Source organism: Perca fluviatilis, chromosome 7 (assembly GCF_010015445.1).
Source record: "Perca fluviatilis chromosome 7, GENO_Pfluv_1.0, whole genome shotgun sequence".
Classification (NCBI taxonomy): Eukaryota; Metazoa; Chordata; class Actinopteri; order Perciformes; family Percidae; genus Perca; species Perca fluviatilis.
In genome coordinates, this window is record NC_053118.1 from 20,000,129 (window position 1) to 20,019,046 (window position 18,918).

Genomic DNA, 18,918 nt, shown 5'->3' on the forward strand with positions numbered 1-18,918 from the left:
CATCGTGTACATCACAGCTGGCTTGATAGAACAAGTGAAATATACAATACTGTAGTGTACTCAATTTACAGTTAATTTGTATTTTACTCTCCCCAAAATATAACATTAGTTACACTTCATGTAGCTAGTATGTGTTTATGCAAATGCGTGTACATGTGTGCACATATTCATTTATGTATGTTTTTTTTTTCTTTATCACTGGGTAAAGATTGCAAATATGAGAATTTACTGTAAACTAAGTGAATGAATTGCAATAAAAGTATCAACATATAAGATTAGCAGACATTAATTATAAGTTATTTGCCCCACTTGAAAATGTCTTAACATTTTTAGATGCCTGTTCACCAGTAGAGAGCACTGTTACTCCATCACTGCATGACACACATGATATATTGTTTAACATACCTACACTGTAGATACTCCACATGCAAGGTATTTTATTTTTATTTAACCTTTATTTATACTCGTAGGGCATTGAGGTTTCCCTCATTTTCAATTACGACGAGTTTACATCAAGAGTCATACACAAAAACAACAGCAATGACAAATAAACATGAGCAAAGTAGCAGATGGGAGTAACCTCTAACCTTGGAGTTTGTTGCAGAGCATTCCATGTGCTAAGGGCATCGAAGAAAAAGGCCGTTTTACCAAGATCCGAACGCGTGCAAGGAACCCTAATGGTGAGCCAATTGTTGGATCTGGTTTGGTATATGTCAATCCAAATGAGCCAGAGTGAGATAATGGGTCAACATGTTATTGACATGTTGACCCATTTAACAACATTACAGACTAAAATAGTTGCATTACACAATGTTTATTCCATGCAGCACAAGTTCATTTCATGTCAGTAACAGACGTGGCAGCAGCTTTGTGGGAAAGACAGTCTGGATATGAGAGCTCCAGCAGCATCACCACAGTGGCAGCCCATCATACCTATAACACAAGGAAGTTAAATAAAAATTGTTGTTTTTGACAAACATTAAAACCTATGAAATATGTTTTCCTGTCCCTATTCATATACAAGTGGAAGACAGTGAATTAAAAACATCTCTCAATACTAATTAATCCAACACCACAACTTACTACAACCTTAAAACTCAGCACTTTTTTGACACAGTGCAAACATATGGCTGTTGTATTGAATTACACTGCATTGATTGGGAGTTTGCACTTTTCTGGTGTTTCATCTCACATATTTTATCATGCCAAACTATACATTATATTGCATAAAACTGACATAGACAACACAATTTAGCTTTTAAAAAGGCTTTACAAAATGTATAAAAAGCAACATTTTAATATAATTTACCTGACGTAGTTTGATTCTGGAATACTCTCTGTGCTCTCCCTCACCAACACATCTGAAAATATAGTATCTGGGGTGTCTCTTTTCCCATACCTATGCATGGAAAAGAGTCAAGCAACATATCAATACTTCTTTGCATGTACTTTAAAAATGACCTGAAATTACAGTATGTGCTAGAAATATGAACAAAGAAGAACTAACCTCTGTCTTGTAATGAGATTGATGTAGTGTCTTAGAGCAGAATAATATTTGGCAAGCTCCTCAGGTGGTGCGCCTTCCCGGGGACTGGCCGGCTTGGCTGGGTATGCGTTTATGCCAGAGTGAATACAAGCCAGCAGACAGAGAGCCAGAATACTCAGCGACATCACAGCACTGGAGCGAACCCTGGATCACAGTCAAAATGCATAATACAAAAGTATTATTCAACAATGTCACAATGCCAAAATCCGAAATAGAAGCTCCATATTGGAGTGTTACTCCACCATAAAAATGAATAGACAAAATGTATAATACAAAAAGTATTATTCAACAATGTCACAATGCCAAAATCAGAAGTAGAAGCTCCATATTGTATTGCTACTCCATTAAATAGATACAGATACAACATTAAAGCTGCCAGATCCAACCATACTTACTGAAATTCAGTCGAAAGTGTGCCTTTCAATTTAAAGGTAAGAAATAAAAAATATCGCTTACATTATAATGCAACACTTCTGCTGTAGTCGGCTTTCTCGCTGTTCAAGGTACCTTTGTCAGATTCCCAACATTGCCTGTGCTTTATACAGTGTGTGTCAGATGGGGAGGGAGGGTCATTTCATTCACTTTTAGGGTACTCCTGAGAAATATCTACTGCCTTATTGGTTAAGTAATCCCTGAGTGCCAAGGCAATGAAACAAATGGAGATACTCAGTTACATTATTGTGAAAAGAATTAATTAACATGTTAATTATTTGACTTGAATGTGTACGTGTTTTTTTTTTTCAGTATATTGAAATTAACTGCATTACACATTTCCTGCATCAGTCAACATGTGTGCTTTGAGGATTGAATTATTCCTGAATGACCACACTTGTGTTTTACAACATGATCACCACCTTTGCAGCAAATTATAATGTTAATTACGTATAAATTCACATACGCACACATAATTGATTCATATCAACTTGAAATGTAGTTATTTTATCCTTAATCATTATTGTTTCTACATTAAATCCAGTAGGTAGGCCTTAAATGTTTGAAAGGTAGAAAAGCGTACCCTTAATTACAGCAAATTTCACTTCTGTTCAAAAGTAAGTTTTAATGGCAAAGTATATTCCTTGCCAAAGTAGTGGCAAGAGCGGAGACAAACCTCTTTTCATTTAGAGTGTCCACTTAAGAGTCACGGCCAGCGTGACAAGTCTCAATAAAACCAATGGCGTGTAACTTGAAATGGCCGATAATGGTCTGTTGTTTTCACATTAAGTTGAAATATGATGATGTTTCAGTTTATAGAGAAATGCAGAGGGGGTCTGCATCAAGAAACAAAAACATTAATCAATTTAATTATGCACAGATATTCTGAAATATATAATGCTGTTAGAAAACTAAGAATTAAAAGACAAGGCAGATGGTAGTCCTTATCACATGATGATAAAAGTCCTGATATAATACTTATATAAGTGATTAAGTCAAATGTTTTGAGGGGTTAGCAGTTGTAATTCAGCAGGAAAAAAAAAATCTTCGAAAGTCTCAAACTCATTAATAAATGTAAATACTGTATGAATCCATGCATTTTATATTAAAATCTAGTGTACGTAATCTACATGAATGCAAAACCGTGGCACTATAACTCCACTTTAAACCCTACTGACGGAGACACAGTTTTATTAAGACAATAACTGAACAATTTTGGCCAAACCAGGAAGCATCCCTCAAATGACACCAAATCATACAAGAAAGGACAGTAAATCACTCAAACCCATAGATTTTCAATTCCAGTTGATAGAGGGCACAAAAAGCTTTCAGCCCCTAAATGGTAAGATTACTTTAATGGCAACTACTTTCTTCGAAGAGCACTCTAGTGAAATTTGACAGTAGATTGTTTTCTTATGACAGTCATAGTTCTAGTCGAGAACTCTATTCCAGAGCGACAGCACAGTCTTTGAAAAGGAAATACAAACTTCTTACTTTTAGCCTCATTATAATAATAATAATAATAATATAAGCATATGAATCAGCAAAAAAGTGCTTACATTTTAATACAATGATTTAAATAGACATATCAAAGTATCACTCCCATGCTATCCTGTTGACGGTCAATACAAATCTGTCAACATGAATGCTCCAAAATTTCCAGAGAGCAAAGTTCTAAAACACTGTCAAAACTAAAATACATTGGAAATGTAGTGGAGAAAGAGAAGGCCAATCATAAATGCCTGATTTAAACACTTAGTCACATCAGCTTGCAGAATACCTTGCCAACAAATGAAGACCAGGTGGATAAAGCACAGAGAGCCCTTTAGTGCCATGTCTGATACGGTTGATGTGCTCTCTCGTAATACTCCTCATCAACACCCTCCACTGAGAGAACACCAGATGCAGCCAAATGCCAAACCACCTGCAGGACGCAGACTTGTATCAAAGAACTTAAATACTCACTCCTTAATAATATTATTATTTACTTGATTTTATACAGCAAATAAAATACTAGAATGCTAACAGCACAGATGCTACATTGGCTTTTAGCAGAGGATTGAAGCGTGGTTGGGGCATGTGGAGATAAATGATTTATGCACAGCCAATTGCATACCAGAGAGTCATGAACAGCTTTCAATTAATTATCTCTTTTCTCTGTGCAATATGTGGTTGCCATGCACATACACTGGTGAAAATATATCTGCAAATAAAAGATGATAAGCGTTATACTGGTGCAAACAAGTGCAATCACAATACACTTTTGTGCCACCTAATGCTCCTTATCCAGCAATAAATCTACTATGCAAGACTCTGCTACTGCAGTTTCCAAAAGCTAACTAATCTCCCTCAATCTCTTCCATCATAGACACTATGGCCATTAGTGGCTACACAACAGCGGGTAAAATGGCAGTGCAGCTAATGAGAACATTAGCCACAGTAGCAATGTTTGAGTCAAACACAACTATTTTTTTCACCGGTTTCATTTTTCCCTCTCAAGTCATTTTGCTAACCCACTAGAAAGCAGTTGGTTTAATAGTTAGTGACATAAAAGGTCATAAACTACATTTATTAAAGGATTGCATTTATTGGTTTTGTACAAACTCACACATGCCACCATTAACAAATTAAAATAGTTGACATTTTTTTATTTGTCTTTATTAAAACTATAAATATTGAATATTGATCATCAATTTCAAGTCCATATAGTTGCTTTTTAGTGGGTTTTTGATGGGTGTAAAGATGGAAACTTAAGATTTCACTATTACTGTGAATCATTCTTCACTTTCAAACGATGTAAGTACAAACAACACAACCACAAGGCACATAAAACTTTCAAACATCAAGTTCCATCAGGCTGTGTAGGCATCTTCCACTTCATTACATTTTTACATTTGGCTAATGTTCTGATCCAGCATGACTTAAAACAAGTCAATGAAACGGAATGGTCACTTGCTAGGAAGTTATAAAAGGTACTCTGTGTGTGTGTGTGTGTGTGTGTGTGTGTGTGTGTGAGACTTGTTTGGATCTCATTCTCCACTAAACTGCTGGTCTGCTTAACAAAAAAAACTGCACTTTTTAATCTTCAAATGATAATGTATCAGTGTATTTCAATGTGATGTCATGACAGGAACTCAAATGTTTATAAAAATCATAGCGATGAGATCTGAAAATGTTCACCCATCAGTTTTATAATTTAATCAAAACAAACCGTATTTTATTTAGAATAGCACAGCATGTTAAACCCTAAATGCTGGTTATTTGCCAAAGACGGCACAGTTGCAGACTGTAGAACAAGTGCAGACCAACCTATCTGTATATTACCAATTCCCTGAAAAACCTCTTTGCACACGTTAAGTACTGAGTGAGTGCATGTCACAACTACTACTTTGGCCAAGAACTTCTCTTTTTCCTTGAGCAATCATCCCATTTGGTTGAAAGCATCAACTGGAATGGCTTGTTCCTGGCAGACAACTGCTGAGTGAATGGGAAACTGTTTTGGTACTTTCTTGAATATTTACTTTTCATGAGGCTTTATTATTTATCTCCACTACATTCTTAATGTCAGTCATTTAACAAAAAAAGACCACCACCACACCAGAAAGGGACCATTCTTTGCCATGAGTACTTTTAGTTTGAATAATTGTGTAAAATTCAATACTTTGCAGTAAATGTGACTGAAGAAGAAAAAACCTGTTGCAATACAAGGGAATATTTAAAAAATAAATTTGAAGATATCTAGAACGGTATTAAAATAATTTATTTTTAACCATAACAATATGTTAAAACCTACACATTTTCTCCATGACTCCAAAAAAAACAACAACATTCAAACAAACACTGTGATTTTACAAATACCACCTGATGCCCTCTATCGGTCAAATAATATATGAAAAGGAAAGGTGTACACAATTAATCAACATGACGGGGCAGTGATTCCTACCGTGTTGCTGTACAACCCATTTTAATTTCTTAATTCCAAACAAAATGTTTTTTTTTATAATTTAAGTGACAAAAAAAAAAAATATATGCTTTTAGTTCTACTCACAGGGATAGGAAATGATGCATCCAAAGTGACAAAGCAGTAAAGTCTGTTCACAACTTAGATGATGTGTCATTTTGTTACTTCCACATCATATATGAAGTCTTCTGGTAGCGTCTCCGTGGGCATGCTCATCAGCTGCTCATCATACATGCGGAGAGTCCAGAGTTTCTCCAGCTCGTAAACTTCTCGGGTCTCTGGAAGCATGAAGTGAACAACCATATTCCCTGAGACAGAGAGAGGAGCAGGGAAGTGAACACCACTGGTAACTATCGACAAACACCAGTTTATATAAAAGAATGTCTAAAGTGGACATTAGAAGATAGGATCTCTACGCTTTGCATACCGAAGTCAATACACATCCAGTCCTCTGCATCCTTTCCTTGGATCTTGACATTCCGAGCGCCATCTTTCTTTAGAAACTTATACTGGGAGGAAAATCATTCATTGTGTAAGTTTCAAAAACAAAACGCAAGTTGCACATATCAACATTTGAGAATGACAAAACAAATGTTAGTTACCACTTTGATGGCATAAAGTGCCATTGCGCGGAGGTGTCTCGGCGATACACCGCTGACAACAATGAAGTTCTCTGTGTATTTGATCTGCTCTGGTACTTTAATCACACAGATGTCCACTGCATTTTCCTGACGCAGTAAAGACACCAGCACATCGAGAGTGAATGTCTCAGAGGATCCTGAAGAAAACAAAAGTAAAAACATTTTGTGTGACAATAATCAAAAGTATGTGAACGCTATAGTGCATCTTTTTTCATTCATTGCATGGTATATCTGTGCTGAAACAGAGACATGCCATCACATACAATAATTAAAGCAATGCAGGGTGACTCAGGGGCCTCATCTATTACAGTTACTAAGGCTGAAACTAACAATCTTCTCAATATCCATTAATTTGCTGATTATTTTCCTGATTAATCACTTTATCGTTTAGTCGGCGTGTCAAAAAAAACACAAAAAAAAAAAAGTCACGTCACAATTCCTAAATCTGAAACGATTAATCAATTAGTCTATCAACAGAAAAATACTCAGCAACTATTTTTTTCTGCTGTTGCAGCTCCAAAACTTTGGAATGGACTGCCTCTGCACATTAGACAGGCCTCCTCTCGGTCTAATTTTAAAAATCTTCTTAAAACCCACCTCTTTTCTTTGGCTTTTAACACCAGGTAGAGTGTTGATCTTATGTGTATACTTGCATATTTTTATTGTGTGCGGGCAGTGCATTTTATTTTTTTATCTATTCTACTTATATCTACTTTATATTGGGTACCTCATCTTTTTATTGTGCTTTTATTGTGTTATCTATTTATTCTGTTTTATCTTTTTGTGCAGCACTTTGGAAACCTTGTGTTTGTTAAAATCGTGCTATATAAATAAAGTGGATTGGATATTTTGATAATCGTTTTAAGTTATTTTTCAAGCATAAAAAGCCACACATTTGCTGGTTTCAGCAATTGTGTATATGTATATAGTGTATTATAATAAACTAAATATGTTTGAAGTTTGGACTGTTGATTGGACAGTCCAATACTCCAAACAAGCTATTTGAAGATGTCACCTCGGGCTCTGAGAAATTGCAATGGGCATTTTGCACTACTTTTGGACATTTTATAGGCAAAATGATCAATCGATTATCTGGGGAAATAATCAGCAGATTAATCAAATTAATAATTGTTAGTTGCAACCATATAAGAGCCCAATGTGATGTCTTTAAATTTGTAGTTTTGTTCAACAAACAAAAACCCCAATATATTCAATTTAGGGTTGTGTAATGTTCATTATAATTAATGAATTAAAAAAATATATTATTCTATTAATCGATTCATCATTTGGTCTATTAAATGTCAGAAAACAATGAAAAATGTCCATCACAGTTTCCCAAACCCCAAGGTGACTTATTCAAATGTTTTATTATCCATATGGATATGTAACAAAACAGTGTCCAACTAATAGTGCAACAAGAAAGATATTCAGTTTACTTGACGTATGGTAAAAATTACAAGATTACTCAATTATAAAAGACTTTAAAAAACATTAAAAAAAAACAAAAAAACTATTTAATCTGTTATATCGACCGGTTCAATGATTAGTCGACTAATCTTTTCAGCTAAAAGCTACTTACTTTGACTCAGGGAACTGCTGTCACAGTCCATCTCATGCGATACCTCTTGAAACAGGCCAGTGCTGCTCTTGGAATCACTGCTTTCACTACACATCTCTGAATAAAATCGTTTTGTGTCTAAGTGACGGGCGGAGACATGATGCCAGTGCGGACATGAGGATAAACTTGATGTAAAACGTCGAGGCAAACACAGACTGTCACGAGATTTGGGGATCGAACTGATGCTTCTAAAAACACCGGTTTGCTCCAGTAAACCGCTACTTTTAAATACCGAGGATACCAGCTTCTTAGAGCGACTTAGCATATTCATATTCATTTTAACTCGTACAACATAACACTTCAGTCAATGCCATCCACGAACCTATGCTAAAATGAGCTAAAAACAGGAAGTAACTCTCGTCACTGTCTTTTAATTGGTTCGCGCGGCTCCTTCGTTGGTCACTTGCCTGAAATAAATGTAAAGCACCCCCTATCGACCCCAAAGTGTATCGAACTCAGAACATCAGATGGGCATATTCAAATATTACCACTAATAGTTGATGGCAAATTAAAAACAAGAGGCAAGGTATACAATTGTATTCTTTACATTTATTTCTGTAGGAAAATTTCAGAGTGAAAAATCCTAAAAATATATTGTTTTACAAAATCAATGCATCCGTCCTTAACGGGGTGTAATATATAAAATTGTAAACATACAGTGATTGTAAAAATTTCAATAATTCTATATTAATTCAACCTGAGGTATAATCTTATTGGTCAGCACATTGTCATAGAAACCACAAATTCAAGTATGTAAACAAAACGTTGTGCATGTGTAGATCAGAGCAATGTCCATTTTTGTATATTTTGTTCACTGTAGTCGTCATTGATCAGCACCGTCAGAGTCCATAATTACATTCAGTCTCATGCCCACAGGAATATGGTCTGTAAGGCCAGCCAGCTGGGTTATAAAGGTCACCTCTTCAACTTCCTGGATGGAGAAAACGAGAGTGCATGTTTTTTTATGATGCTTTATGCTTTTTAAAATGGGGGATAACTTGTTTTAAGACCTTTTCTATAAGTACTGACTCATAGTCAGTAGTTTTGCCATATGCAAATGTTTAAATGAATTATATGGCATCTAAAAGTAAATTGTAACTTGAATGAGAAGTAATGGAGAAGACCGAGTAGAAGAAAAGAAAAAAAACACACAGGGACACGTACTGTTCGGCAGTGCTTTGAAATGGAGCTTTCGCGATATAGGATGTAGTCGATCCGACGACCAATCCACGGCTGACCAGTCTCAGGGTAAACCAAAGGGCTGCCCTCTGCAGCAACAGGAGGGGAGATATACTGCTTTCTTAGATCCTCGCTCTCCAAGGTTCTACACAGATACACAGAGAGAGAGGACAGAGTGGATCGTCAGATCAGCTTCAGTGAATAAACAGTGAGTAAGGAGTTCTGGTCATGTCACATTATAGCTACCATGTAGCTATCATGTCACACATAGTGATGTGCTGTGCAGGGGCTTAAGAAAGTAGAACTGAGTGTACCTTTGTAAATTTTCTGGGGTGTTTACGTCATCTTCATACAATGTGGGCTGCTCCAGCAGAGTACCTTTAGATCCAAACCAATAAACTGTTATTATTTGTCTTGTATGTATGCCATATTTGATGTAGTCTAATTGCTTGTAATGGTACGCACCAATGACCCAGGGCTTCTCTTTTCCAGGCCCTGCCCTGCAAGGATCTCTGTATTCCTCAAACAGATGGTGATTCTGTTCCAAGGTGTCATCTTGACAAACAGAAAACAATTAAATACAAAATTGCTTTCAGAAAAGAAAAAACATTACTTAATTAAAGAATAGAATACTGTCAGAAACACACCAGGTGAGCAGTTGTCAAAGTTGAAATCTCCACAGAGTACATCAAAAGCGACATCCTCGTCAGGCAGTTTGTTGGCAGTTTGAAAATCGCCAATCCACTTGGTAACCATGTTCAACTGCTCACAGCGAATTTCCCCTTCACCTGATTAAAGAAAACCCAGACCAGCTGTAACAGGCGTATCTCTCTGTTTTCTCAAAATGAAAATGCCAAATTTTTTGTTAATCTGAGCAGACCAAATCAGAAAATTTGACTTGCCTTCTGGTGCATGAAGATGTGTGCAGTTAAAATAGCCAACCACATTCTTCTGTTTCTGATTCTGCCCGATTAGCACCTGAAAAAAAATCCAAAAACATTATCATTACTGAGTTCTCTAAAACGGTCATCTTCAATAAACTGTTTTGACTAGTATCAAACAGTGGTTATGTGACAACTTTCTGCTTCTGAACTCAGATAAAACAGAAACTCTTATTATCGCCCCTGAAAGTCGTATCCCTGAGATAAAGCAGCATATTGGGGACTTAGGCTCGTCTGTCCAGCCGAGTCTCAGGAGCTTAGGTGTGGTTTTTGATTCAGCTATGTCATTGGATCAGCACTCTAAATTATTAGTTAGGAACTGTTTCTTCCAACTGAGAAATATTTCTAAGTTAAGAACACTTGTGACTAAGGATGAATTAAGAACGATTATTCATGCTTTCATTTCTTCACGTTTAGATTACTATAAGTCTTTTTACCTGTCTGAGTAAGAATCGGCTTTATCATCTCCAGACTGTTCAGAACTCTGCTGCAAGGCTTTTAATGCACATTAACAAAAGAGCAGACATCACACCTGTTTTAGCATCACTTCACTGGTTACCAGTCCAGTACAGAATTCAATTTAAAATCCTGGTCATTACTTTCAGAGCCTTGCACGGTCAAGTTCCTTCATACATCTCTGATTTGATACAGCTACGTATCCCCCCCCTGTAGTCTGAGATCATTAGGTCAGATGCTATTAGTGGTTCCCCGCACTCATTTTAAAACTTTCGCTATGTTGTGTGGATTGTGTCGAATCTTTTAAAAAGCAGCTGAAGACTCTGCTGTTCAAGCAGGCTTTTACTTAGTCGAGTGGGTTTTATGGTTGTTTGTTATGTTTTCTATTTGTATTTCAATTTGCTTGTATTGTGACTTCTTGTGTTGTATTGCATTTTATTGTGAAGCACTTGTGAAAGGTGCTATACAAATAAACCTTACTTACTTACATTTTCACTGTGTTCATACTGTGACAAAAGCATGAGTAATAATAAATATGAACTCCACAAAACAAAAAGGACAACTGCATTAACTGATAGTGGCCTAATACATGATATTAAATAAGGTACCTTAGCAGAAAGGAGGCCCTTTGCAGCCAGTGCGTCTTCCCCACGGCCGTTGGGAAAACAGCGGTACTGGGCCTCGAGCACAGGGAAACGGCTGGCTAGAAACAAGCCACTGTTTAAGAACTTGAAAGAGGAACATCTGCATGGTGGCTGGCAGGCATACACACCAACGTCATACAGTATGTGTCCAAACACAGGTCTTAGTGCTTTGGTGAGCTTCTGTGCTGCCCTCTTATCAAACACCTCTTCTAGGCACAGTATGTCCACATTTGCTGGAAACAATGACGACACTTCCCAGGGTATATCGTCCTGCTGGTGGAGACCCTGGGAGAGCAACGCTCGGGGGGCACTCCGGTGACCTACTCGGCCCTGCTGGTTGGAAATCTGATTGGAATTGAAAATGGGAGAAGGTGAGTCAGACGACGGCTCCTCTGTATCATCACAGGGCACACAGACCACGTGACTATTGGACTCTGGAATTGAAACATGTACTTCAGCTAAATCGGAATGATGACTCACTGGGGGCTGTGCTTGTCTATCAGTAGCCCCGTATGTAGGTGAGTTAACTGTGGGAATGAGGCTGTTTGAGGGGCTGAGAGTACCACAGCTGCTGGGGGAGTCAACAAAGATGCAGATATGGGGTCGACACACACCCTGCACAATGTGCTGACCGATGGCAGCCGCCCTGCGCTGGGTGTGCCCCAGGTTGTTGAAACGAGCCAGGCTGTCAGGCAACAGACACAGGTTGGCTGTGGCAAATCCAAATGATGCCTTTCCTACCAGCTCAAAGCCCCTGTGTGTCTCCTTCTCTGGTGAGAATGGTGTCTCTCTATGGTAGTAAAAGGGCCTGCGGCAGGCCTGAAGAGGTGCCCAGAGAATAAATCCAACAAGAGCCAAGGGGGCTGTAGCAAGAAAAAGAATTAAGAAGATAATAGAGCTGAAGAAGATTTTGAGTGGGTGGAGGTAGCATTCCTGCTCCAGTCGCTGGGTTTGCTCCAGGGTAGTGGACTTGATCACAGCAATGAGGCGATCAAGAAACCAGAAGCAAGGCAGGATGAATGCCCATCCCACAGCATGGATGCCTGCAACAAACCCATTAGGAAATGGAGACGACTGCAGGGCCATGCCTCTGCCCCTTTTCTAAGCAACAAACAGGATGAGCAACATCGGGACTTCCTGTTCTAGCCTCATTCCAGGACAAAGTCTCACTCATGGGCTCCACTGGACACTAAGACAAGAGAAAGAAATTAAAATGATTAAAATGTAATGGCGTAGCTCTATTCTTACAACCCATATTAAACAGTTACATTGTGGGTTCTCAGGAATAACTGGATTTCATTCTCACATTGACTTCATGTCCTTACATGCAATTGTAAAAAACAGACCAGACCAGCTTACTGCATGCTTATGCAATGCATCATGATCACTTTTAAGGAGGCAAAGAGAAAACATGGTGCAAGCAGCCTATAATCCAGCTGTCACCATCTGCACAGTGTTGCTAACCACTGGCGATATGGGCCTGTCTGAACACCACACCTTTGTGTGTATTAAAAGATTAATTATACAGTCTGAAGTCATTGGGTGTATCAAAGGTAAAACCTAAGACAAATGTTTCTAATCTTGTATAGATTTTATTTTTTCCATTTCTAATCTGATAAAACAATTTTAAATAGTATCTCTAATATAATATTTTCAGAACGTGTGATACACTGACATACATTCAAGAAGTCTGGATACTATACATTTTAATGTGAAAAATCTGACCATATAATGCAAACACTGTTTTAGCGTGGATTTGCCCTTTAACCTTCAGTATGTTGCACTCAAGCGGTCACTCATATTGCAGACGTCGGGCTCTATTCTTTACTATACTATGCAATAATAACCAAGGGACCTTTTATCGGTTCCTTGGCTATTAACAGGACAAAATAGGACAGAATACAACCAGGAACAAATCCCTAGCTAACACCCCAATTATATTTACAATCACCCCATTCAAAGCAGGCTACCATAACTTTAAGTGTTTTATCGTCAAGGGATGCGAGCTTTCTGTATCATTGTGCCTGCCTGGTCAGTTGATACTCCTACAGGTAGCTAGGTTAGGTGGTGCTGTGACAGCAATGGCCACGAGCCTGTGTGCAGGCATGCTAAAATAACAGTTTCACTTATAGACGATTTAGAAAGACGTTAAAACATTGCATAAACATTGATGTTTATAACCGCATATGGTTGCGGTATAATTATAGCACCTGAGCACTGAAATCTCACACTTAACACATGCTTTAAATAGTCTACCTTTTTAATTATCGAAAATGAACGCTGTCACTTGTTCTGTTGCGTAGCTAGCTTAAAACAATCGGCTAACGTGGCAGCACAGATGCTGTCTTACCTTAGCACGAAAACTGGGTCAGTCCGTCTGGTGAACCCATACAGCAAACAACGTACTAATATACTTATTTTATTAGATTTATTAATTAGGGTTGTCAGATGTTCAAAGGAAATGATCAGTTTCTAACTTAAAAACAGATAACCGGTTCAGTAAAGAACGTAAGACACTAACCCACACTTCTCTCAGCGGCTTGTCGTCAGCATTGACATCAGAGGGTTTTATTAAGCCACACCCTAATGGGGTTGTCATGGTGCCGGGCCCGTCTGGCACGTGATCTTACCTGAGCTCGTTTCACTGAGCTGACCTACTATTGAGTAGGATAGTAACTAAAGCAGACAGACAGAATAATATACTAGTTCCTTTTTTTTATATATTGAAAATAAAGGAAAATATTTTATAATAAATGCTATATTTACTTTGTAAATACCACATCCACAAATGCAAATTCAATGGTTATAAACCTTTCTTTCCTGTTTTTAAGATATGCAACCTTTGTGAACTTGCAGGACTGATTTTGGAGCATCTTGGACTAAGGTTGGTACTATTGAATAAAAAGCCTTGTTGTCCTCTTTGCCTGTATACCCCTGAACCTTGTGTTGTCAATGTTGTAATGTGTTTGTCTTTGTATGTCCTATATGTATTGTATATACTTTTGTATTGATTAAAAATAAAAATAAAACAGGAGGATAGTTACCGTAACCAACTGAGTACTCTTCGATTCAGAATATCCAACTAAATATGCAGTGACTTCAGTACAATTTATTGTGCAGTCATCATGGTTGCAAGTATAATAGGCCTACATGTTTACATTTATTTATTCATTTTGACAAAATGTTTACCATTTCATGCCAAAAACCTATAATTTAGGTTAAGTATTAATCTACAGGTATCAAGTACACTGTGTAGCAAGCTATAGTCCAGCATGTGTAGCCTACATTAATGTTGCTGCAGAATAAATTAATAAATGCTGAAGATTATTTCACCTGCTGGAACAATTATCTTGCAGAGATAATAGGAAGGCCCATAATAAACTCATGATGATAGCTTTTAGTCCCTCGAGTGATATTACTCCAACCCAGTGGTGGAATGTAACTACATTTACTAAAGTACTGTGCTTGAGTACAAATGTGAGGTACTTGTACTTTACTTTATTCTTTTTATGCCACTTTATATTTCTCCTCCACTACATTTCAGACAGAATTATTTTACTTTTACTCCACTTCATTAATCTGACAGATTTAGTTTCTAGTTACTTTACAAAACACACAAATATGATATTTTATTATAAATTAAACTACTCAACAATATATACTTTAAGTCCAACTGAAATGATAAGCCGATTAAACACTTAGTTGACTAACAGAACTATTTTCAATCATTTTCCTGCATTGAGTACTTTTACTTTTAATACTTTAAGTAGATTTTCCTGATGCTACTTGCATACTTTTACTTGAATAACATTTTCAATGCAGGTCTTTTACTTGTAACGGAGTATTTTTACAGTGTGGCATTAGTACTTTTACTTAAGTAAATGATCTGAATTCTTCTTCAACCACTGCTCCAACCCTAGACATCACTTGTCAACTAAACAGCATTTTATTTTATTTTAAATACATACATAACACATAGGCCTAGCATGCAATAGGCTGGTTTCAGACCTCTGAATTGCTGCCCACATGAACTGCAACAAAATGGTAATTCAATGTGATTATCAGGCTAGGTCCCTGACCGACTCACTCATCTCATGATCCATGATGCTAGGCATACAGTACATCCTTTCTGCTTAGCAGGCATCAATATGCTTAACTGATTATTTCTTTAACAGGTTAAGAAATTAAACTGCCCCAGTTTAATACTGAATATTGGTTAAAATAAGAACCCACTGAACCACTGTTCCACTGTCTTTTAACAGGTTGACCTTTTTGTTTGTACATGAAATCAGTTTGAGAAAGACTGAATGCTTTGTCTTTATGGCCTCAATAAAGTTGGCTGTTCAGTTTTACCATGCTTACTTACAAAGTGTATATGAATAAGCAAATATGTAACTGTGATTTCTTTTGTTGCGGTTTGCCCATTTTTAGAATGGCAGGTTTTATTGTGTGCACAAAATCATAGCAGCACAACATTTATCAGTGTTTATTTCCAATTTGTAGACAGTATACGTTTTGCTGGTCTCATACAGTCATGTCTACCAGAGAAGGAGAGGCCTTCCATCCTTCTCGGCCATGTCGCAGAGGCAGGTGAGCACAAGGAGCAGGTCCCTCTGAAGTTTTCTCGGTGCAGTGGTCATTATCCTCTTTCTCAGGAAATCTGAATTATTGTAGTCAATTGTCTGCGTGCTGTTTTCGCCAGGCCTCTCCTTCAGGATCCCATAGGCGTTAACAATAAATTCAGTGAAAGAAGGGTGAAGTTTTAATTTATACCCGAGCTGGTTCAACCTCTCCATGAGGTCAGCATACCTCTGAGTGAGATGAAGCTGATAGCCTTCATCTACCTTGCCTGTCAGAGGGTGTGTGGATACCTGCAAAAGAGGAAGAAAGGCATCCTTCTGATTTATATTTTGTGTGTTTTTTTTATTTATTTTTTTAAATATACTGCTAATGGGACTAGTTGTTCTAGCCTGACGTGGTCCTACTCAGATTCTAGTCAGAATGTGAGTCTGAAACCGCTCCATTGGGCTGTAATTATGGGGCGTGTTCCAGGCATTGACATATATATTAAGGTTCCAGGTTCCAACCGAACCAGGAAAAAAAATGCCTCTGCATTCATTGGATAGACCTCCAACCAATCAGAGCAACGGAACTCAACTCAACTGTCAACAGAACTCAACACTGTGTATCGTCTCCATAGCAACCACTCTTTGCACAATGCATTCGTTCTAACTTCCGACTTTTAGACTTTTTTGAAGCTGGATATATCATTTGTTTCTTGTAAATATAAATGTGGATAACGTTAGTGATAGTGACATGCTCGCTACAGTTGCATTTCTAGAGATGGATCGGCGAAAACACGTTTTATTTCTCTGATTCACGGCATTGTTCTAGCGCCGGCGCTACCTCTCTCCAGTCTCTCTAGCTACCATATAACGCTCTCTCTCTTCAGTCTCTCTCTATCTCGCTCCACCATATAACGCTACCGTGCTTTCGGGCAGTTGTTGAGGCTCCTCTGCTGAGGATTTTAAAATGAATGCGCTGTCGATATCGTCTGTAACAGACGCGATGGTGGGATCTACACATCTCAATTCTCCAGCGGCAGCCACCTGTTGTAAACAAATTCAACCCAAGCGTTCTTTGGTGACGTGGTTGATTCTGTTACTGTTGAACATCTGTCCGACAATCTGATTGGTCCGAACAGATCCTGTTCGGGCAATAATTGCTTCTCAACGGAGCGACTCCCTTATACTTATATATATATCACTATATATATGTCAATGGCGACTCCAGACCGAACTTCCCGACCTCGAATTTTGTGGGCGGGGCTAAGTTCGGCTGGCATCCAGGCTATAGTTGTTCAGATTTGATCTCTTATTTGTGCAATGAAAAGTCACACAACCAGTTTTTTGTAGATAAATAAATACAAGTCTTCCTTTCTGACCTCTCTAATTTTTTCAGGAAAATTGAGCAGTGTGAAACCATAAAGCCTCCTGTGGCTCTGGAAGACATGGGACAGAATCCTCCTATCAAGTTGGTATGCAATCTCTCCCAGTAGCCTGTATGGACCTGCGGTGAAAAAATACATTTAAAAAATAATCTGTTTCTTTTTGTTACTGCTCTAAAATGTCTGCATGTCTGGCATCGCTCTCACCTTTGACCTCAAAAGGCAAATCAGCCTGGCAGCTTTGAATCTCTGCTTTCTCACTTGTATCTGCGAGCACCGAGCTTTGGAGGAAAGACTTGAAGTCGACAGGGGATGAGGTTCGTTGGTCGTGTATTAATCTGGTTTGTTGCAAGTCTTTTCTGAATTGTCTCTCAGAGGTGTTTTGCCACAGACTGGATGGGTGCCTTCCTGGGAATGAGTAAAACTGATGACACAGAAACCTTACATGCTTCCTCACTCCAACAGCCTTTTCACTTGCTGGTATTGACTAGCTACAGACTGTACACATCTGTTTTAGCCTCTTTCCACTGGCTCCCAGTATGTTTTAGGATCGATTTTTAGATATTTTTGATTAATGTGAGGCCTCTTTGTGGGCTGGGTCTTTCCTGATCTTTTAGTCCCATTACAAGGCTTTTGTCTGTTCCAGAGTCACAGCTTAATACCTGAAGAAAAAGAGCTTTTGCACTCAGGACAACGAGGCTCTGAAACGATCTGCCTGAAGGAATAAGGCTTGCTGAGTCAGGAACAGCTTTTCAATCTTGTTAAAACCTTCATCAGAGAACGTACCCTGAATTTATTGGAGTATTTTTTTAACCTGATTTAACTTTAATTGTCCCTTTATCTTTTCTTGTGTATTAGTGTGAAGTCATGTACTTAATTTGCAACCTCATGAAAATGCTCTTTAAAGAATGTAATTATTACTCATTTGTAAAAATGTGGTAAAAAGAAATTTTAACACTTTCTATAATTGTGAATTTACCCTGAAGTCTTAGAAAGATTTAACGTTAGAGGAATATTTGTTATATAGGAATATGGAGACTGTTGCTTACATTGATTGTGATTTTTCTTAAACTGTTTAAATGTGCTCTAGAAATAAACTAAGTATTTACTACACTTGCACATGCTTACACTTTACTGTACCATTACTCTGCTTTAACAAAAAAACAAGGGCAACCAGAACTCCAACACTGACCTCAGCTTATAGGGGTTTCTATTCTAATAATTTTGCCACTGCCCTGACTAATCTAAACTGCACCGTGGCTGCCATCTAGTGGCCGCATACAGTTACAATACCTGGCAATTCCTCGAGAGAGTCACTGTTGAAGCCCTGCATCCTGGCTCTCCACAGGTCTGCGTTTTCCTGGACTACGCTAAACACGGACTTCAACAGATTATTTTCCTGTTCAAGTTGTTCATTTTTTGAAAGCAAGCCATTAATGGTTTGCTCCAGGTCCATTATGGGGCTCCTGGTTTCACAGCTGAGCCACAAAACACCTAAAACCTTCTGGACGCTGACAGAATCGTATATATATATTATATATATCAAATCACAA

At 37.9% G+C, this 18,918-nt stretch overlaps 4 protein-coding genes across 7 annotated transcripts; all 4 read right to left on the bottom strand.

The window, feature by feature from the left end:
- Window positions 1-435: 435 nt before the first annotated feature.
- On the bottom strand, window positions 436-5,548 carry LOC120563129 (peptide YY-like). 2 transcript variants are annotated; one of them, XM_039807251.1, is made up of 5 exons: window positions 4,095-5,548; window positions 3,759-3,902; window positions 1,508-1,690; window positions 1,310-1,399; window positions 436-933 (listed from the first exon to the last, which is right to left on the bottom strand). In XM_039807251.1, exons 1-5 carry the CDS (start codon window positions 4,103-4,105, stop codon window positions 909-911), a joined length of 453 nt encoding a protein of 150 aa, XP_039663185.1. In that variant the 5' UTR covers window positions 4,106-5,548; the 3' UTR covers window positions 436-908. The 2 variants fall into 2 exon arrangements, with proteins under 2 accessions (XP_039663185.1, XP_039663186.1); XM_039807252.1 differs by lacking the exon at window positions 1,310-1,399 and having other exon boundaries at window positions 4,095-5,380.
- Window positions 5,549-5,720: 172 nt separating this feature from the next.
- On the bottom strand, window positions 5,721-8,552 carry malsu1 (mitochondrial assembly of ribosomal large subunit 1). Its single transcript, XM_039807250.1, has 4 exons — window positions 8,160-8,552; window positions 6,542-6,717; window positions 6,367-6,448; window positions 5,721-6,247 (listed from the first exon to the last, which is right to left on the bottom strand). The coding sequence occupies exons 1-4, from the start codon at window positions 8,473-8,475 to the stop codon at window positions 6,093-6,095; spliced, it is 729 nt and encodes a 242-aa protein (XP_039663184.1). The 5' UTR covers window positions 8,476-8,552; the 3' UTR covers window positions 5,721-6,092.
- Window positions 8,553-8,727: 175 nt separating this feature from the next.
- Window positions 8,728-14,028, bottom strand: smpd5 (sphingomyelin phosphodiesterase 5). 3 transcript variants are annotated; one of them, XM_039806992.1, is made up of 9 exons: window positions 13,769-13,970; window positions 11,899-12,607; window positions 11,383-11,763; window positions 10,280-10,355; window positions 10,025-10,165; window positions 9,843-9,932; window positions 9,692-9,755; window positions 9,363-9,522; window positions 8,728-9,129 (listed from the first exon to the last, which is right to left on the bottom strand). In XM_039806992.1, exons 2-9 carry the CDS (start codon window positions 12,502-12,504, stop codon window positions 9,022-9,024), a joined length of 1,626 nt encoding a protein of 541 aa, XP_039662926.1. In that variant the 5' UTR covers window positions 12,505-12,607; window positions 13,769-13,970; the 3' UTR covers window positions 8,728-9,021. The 3 variants fall into 3 exon arrangements, with proteins under 3 accessions (XP_039662926.1, XP_039662925.1, XP_039662924.1); XM_039806991.1 differs by having other exon boundaries at window positions 11,383-12,607; window positions 13,940-14,028; XM_039806990.1 differs by having other exon boundaries at window positions 11,383-12,607; window positions 13,769-13,971.
- A 1,858-nt stretch (window positions 14,029-15,886) lies between these two features.
- On the bottom strand, window positions 15,887-18,890 carry LOC120562965 (speriolin-like protein). Its single transcript, XM_039806941.1, has 4 exons — window positions 18,659-18,890; window positions 17,573-17,773; window positions 17,363-17,487; window positions 15,887-16,289 (listed from the first exon to the last, which is right to left on the bottom strand). Exons 1-4 carry the CDS (start codon window positions 18,819-18,821, stop codon window positions 15,957-15,959), a joined length of 822 nt encoding a protein of 273 aa, XP_039662875.1. The 5' UTR covers window positions 18,822-18,890; the 3' UTR covers window positions 15,887-15,956.
- Between the last annotated feature and the right edge of the window lie 28 nt (window positions 18,891-18,918).

Bases quoted from the DNA above. Each gene is read 5' to 3' on its own strand.
- LOC120563129 (XM_039807251.1), bottom strand. The intron at 1,691-3,758 runs GTATTCTGCAAG...ACTGTGATCCAG, and splicing joins GGTCTTCATTTGTTGGCAAG to GGTTCGCTCCAGTGCTGTGA. The intron at 934-1,309 runs GTAAATTATATT...CTTGTGTTATAG, and splicing joins CCAGAATCAAACTACGTCAG to GTATGATGGGCTGCCACTGT.
- malsu1 (XM_039807250.1), bottom strand. From the start codon at position 8,475: ATGAATATGAATATGCTAAGTCGCTCTAAGAAGCTGGTATCCTCGGTA. The intron at 6,718-8,159 runs GTAAGTAGCTTT...TGTTTTCTTCAG, and splicing joins CAGCAGTTCCCTGAGTCAAA to GATCCTCTGAGACATTCACT. The intron at 6,449-6,541 runs GTAACTAACATT...TTTTCCTCCCAG, and splicing joins CACTTTATGCCATCAAAGTG to TATAAGTTTCTAAAGAAAGA.
- smpd5 (XM_039806991.1), bottom strand. From the start codon at position 12,504: ATGGCCCTGCAGTCGTCTCCATTTCCTAATGGGTTTGTTGCAGGCATC. The intron at 10,166-10,279 runs GCAAGTCAAATT...TTCTTTAATCAG, and splicing joins ACATCTTCATGCACCAGAAG to GTGAAGGGGAAATTCGCTGT. The intron at 9,130-9,362 runs GTACGTGTCCCT...TTCTCCATCCAG, and splicing joins TTTCAAAGCACTGCCGAACA to GAAGTTGAAGAGGTGACCTT.
- LOC120562965 (XM_039806941.1), bottom strand. From the start codon at position 18,821: ATGGACCTGGAGCAAACCATTAATGGCTTGCTTTCAAAAAATGAACAA. The intron at 17,488-17,572 runs GTGAGAGCGATG...TTTTCACCGCAG, and splicing joins TTTGCCTTTTGAGGTCAAAG to GTCCATACAGGCTACTGGGA. The intron at 16,290-17,362 runs GTCAGAAAGGAA...CCTCTTTTGCAG, and splicing joins TTCCTGAAAAAATTAGAGAG to GTATCCACACACCCTCTGAC.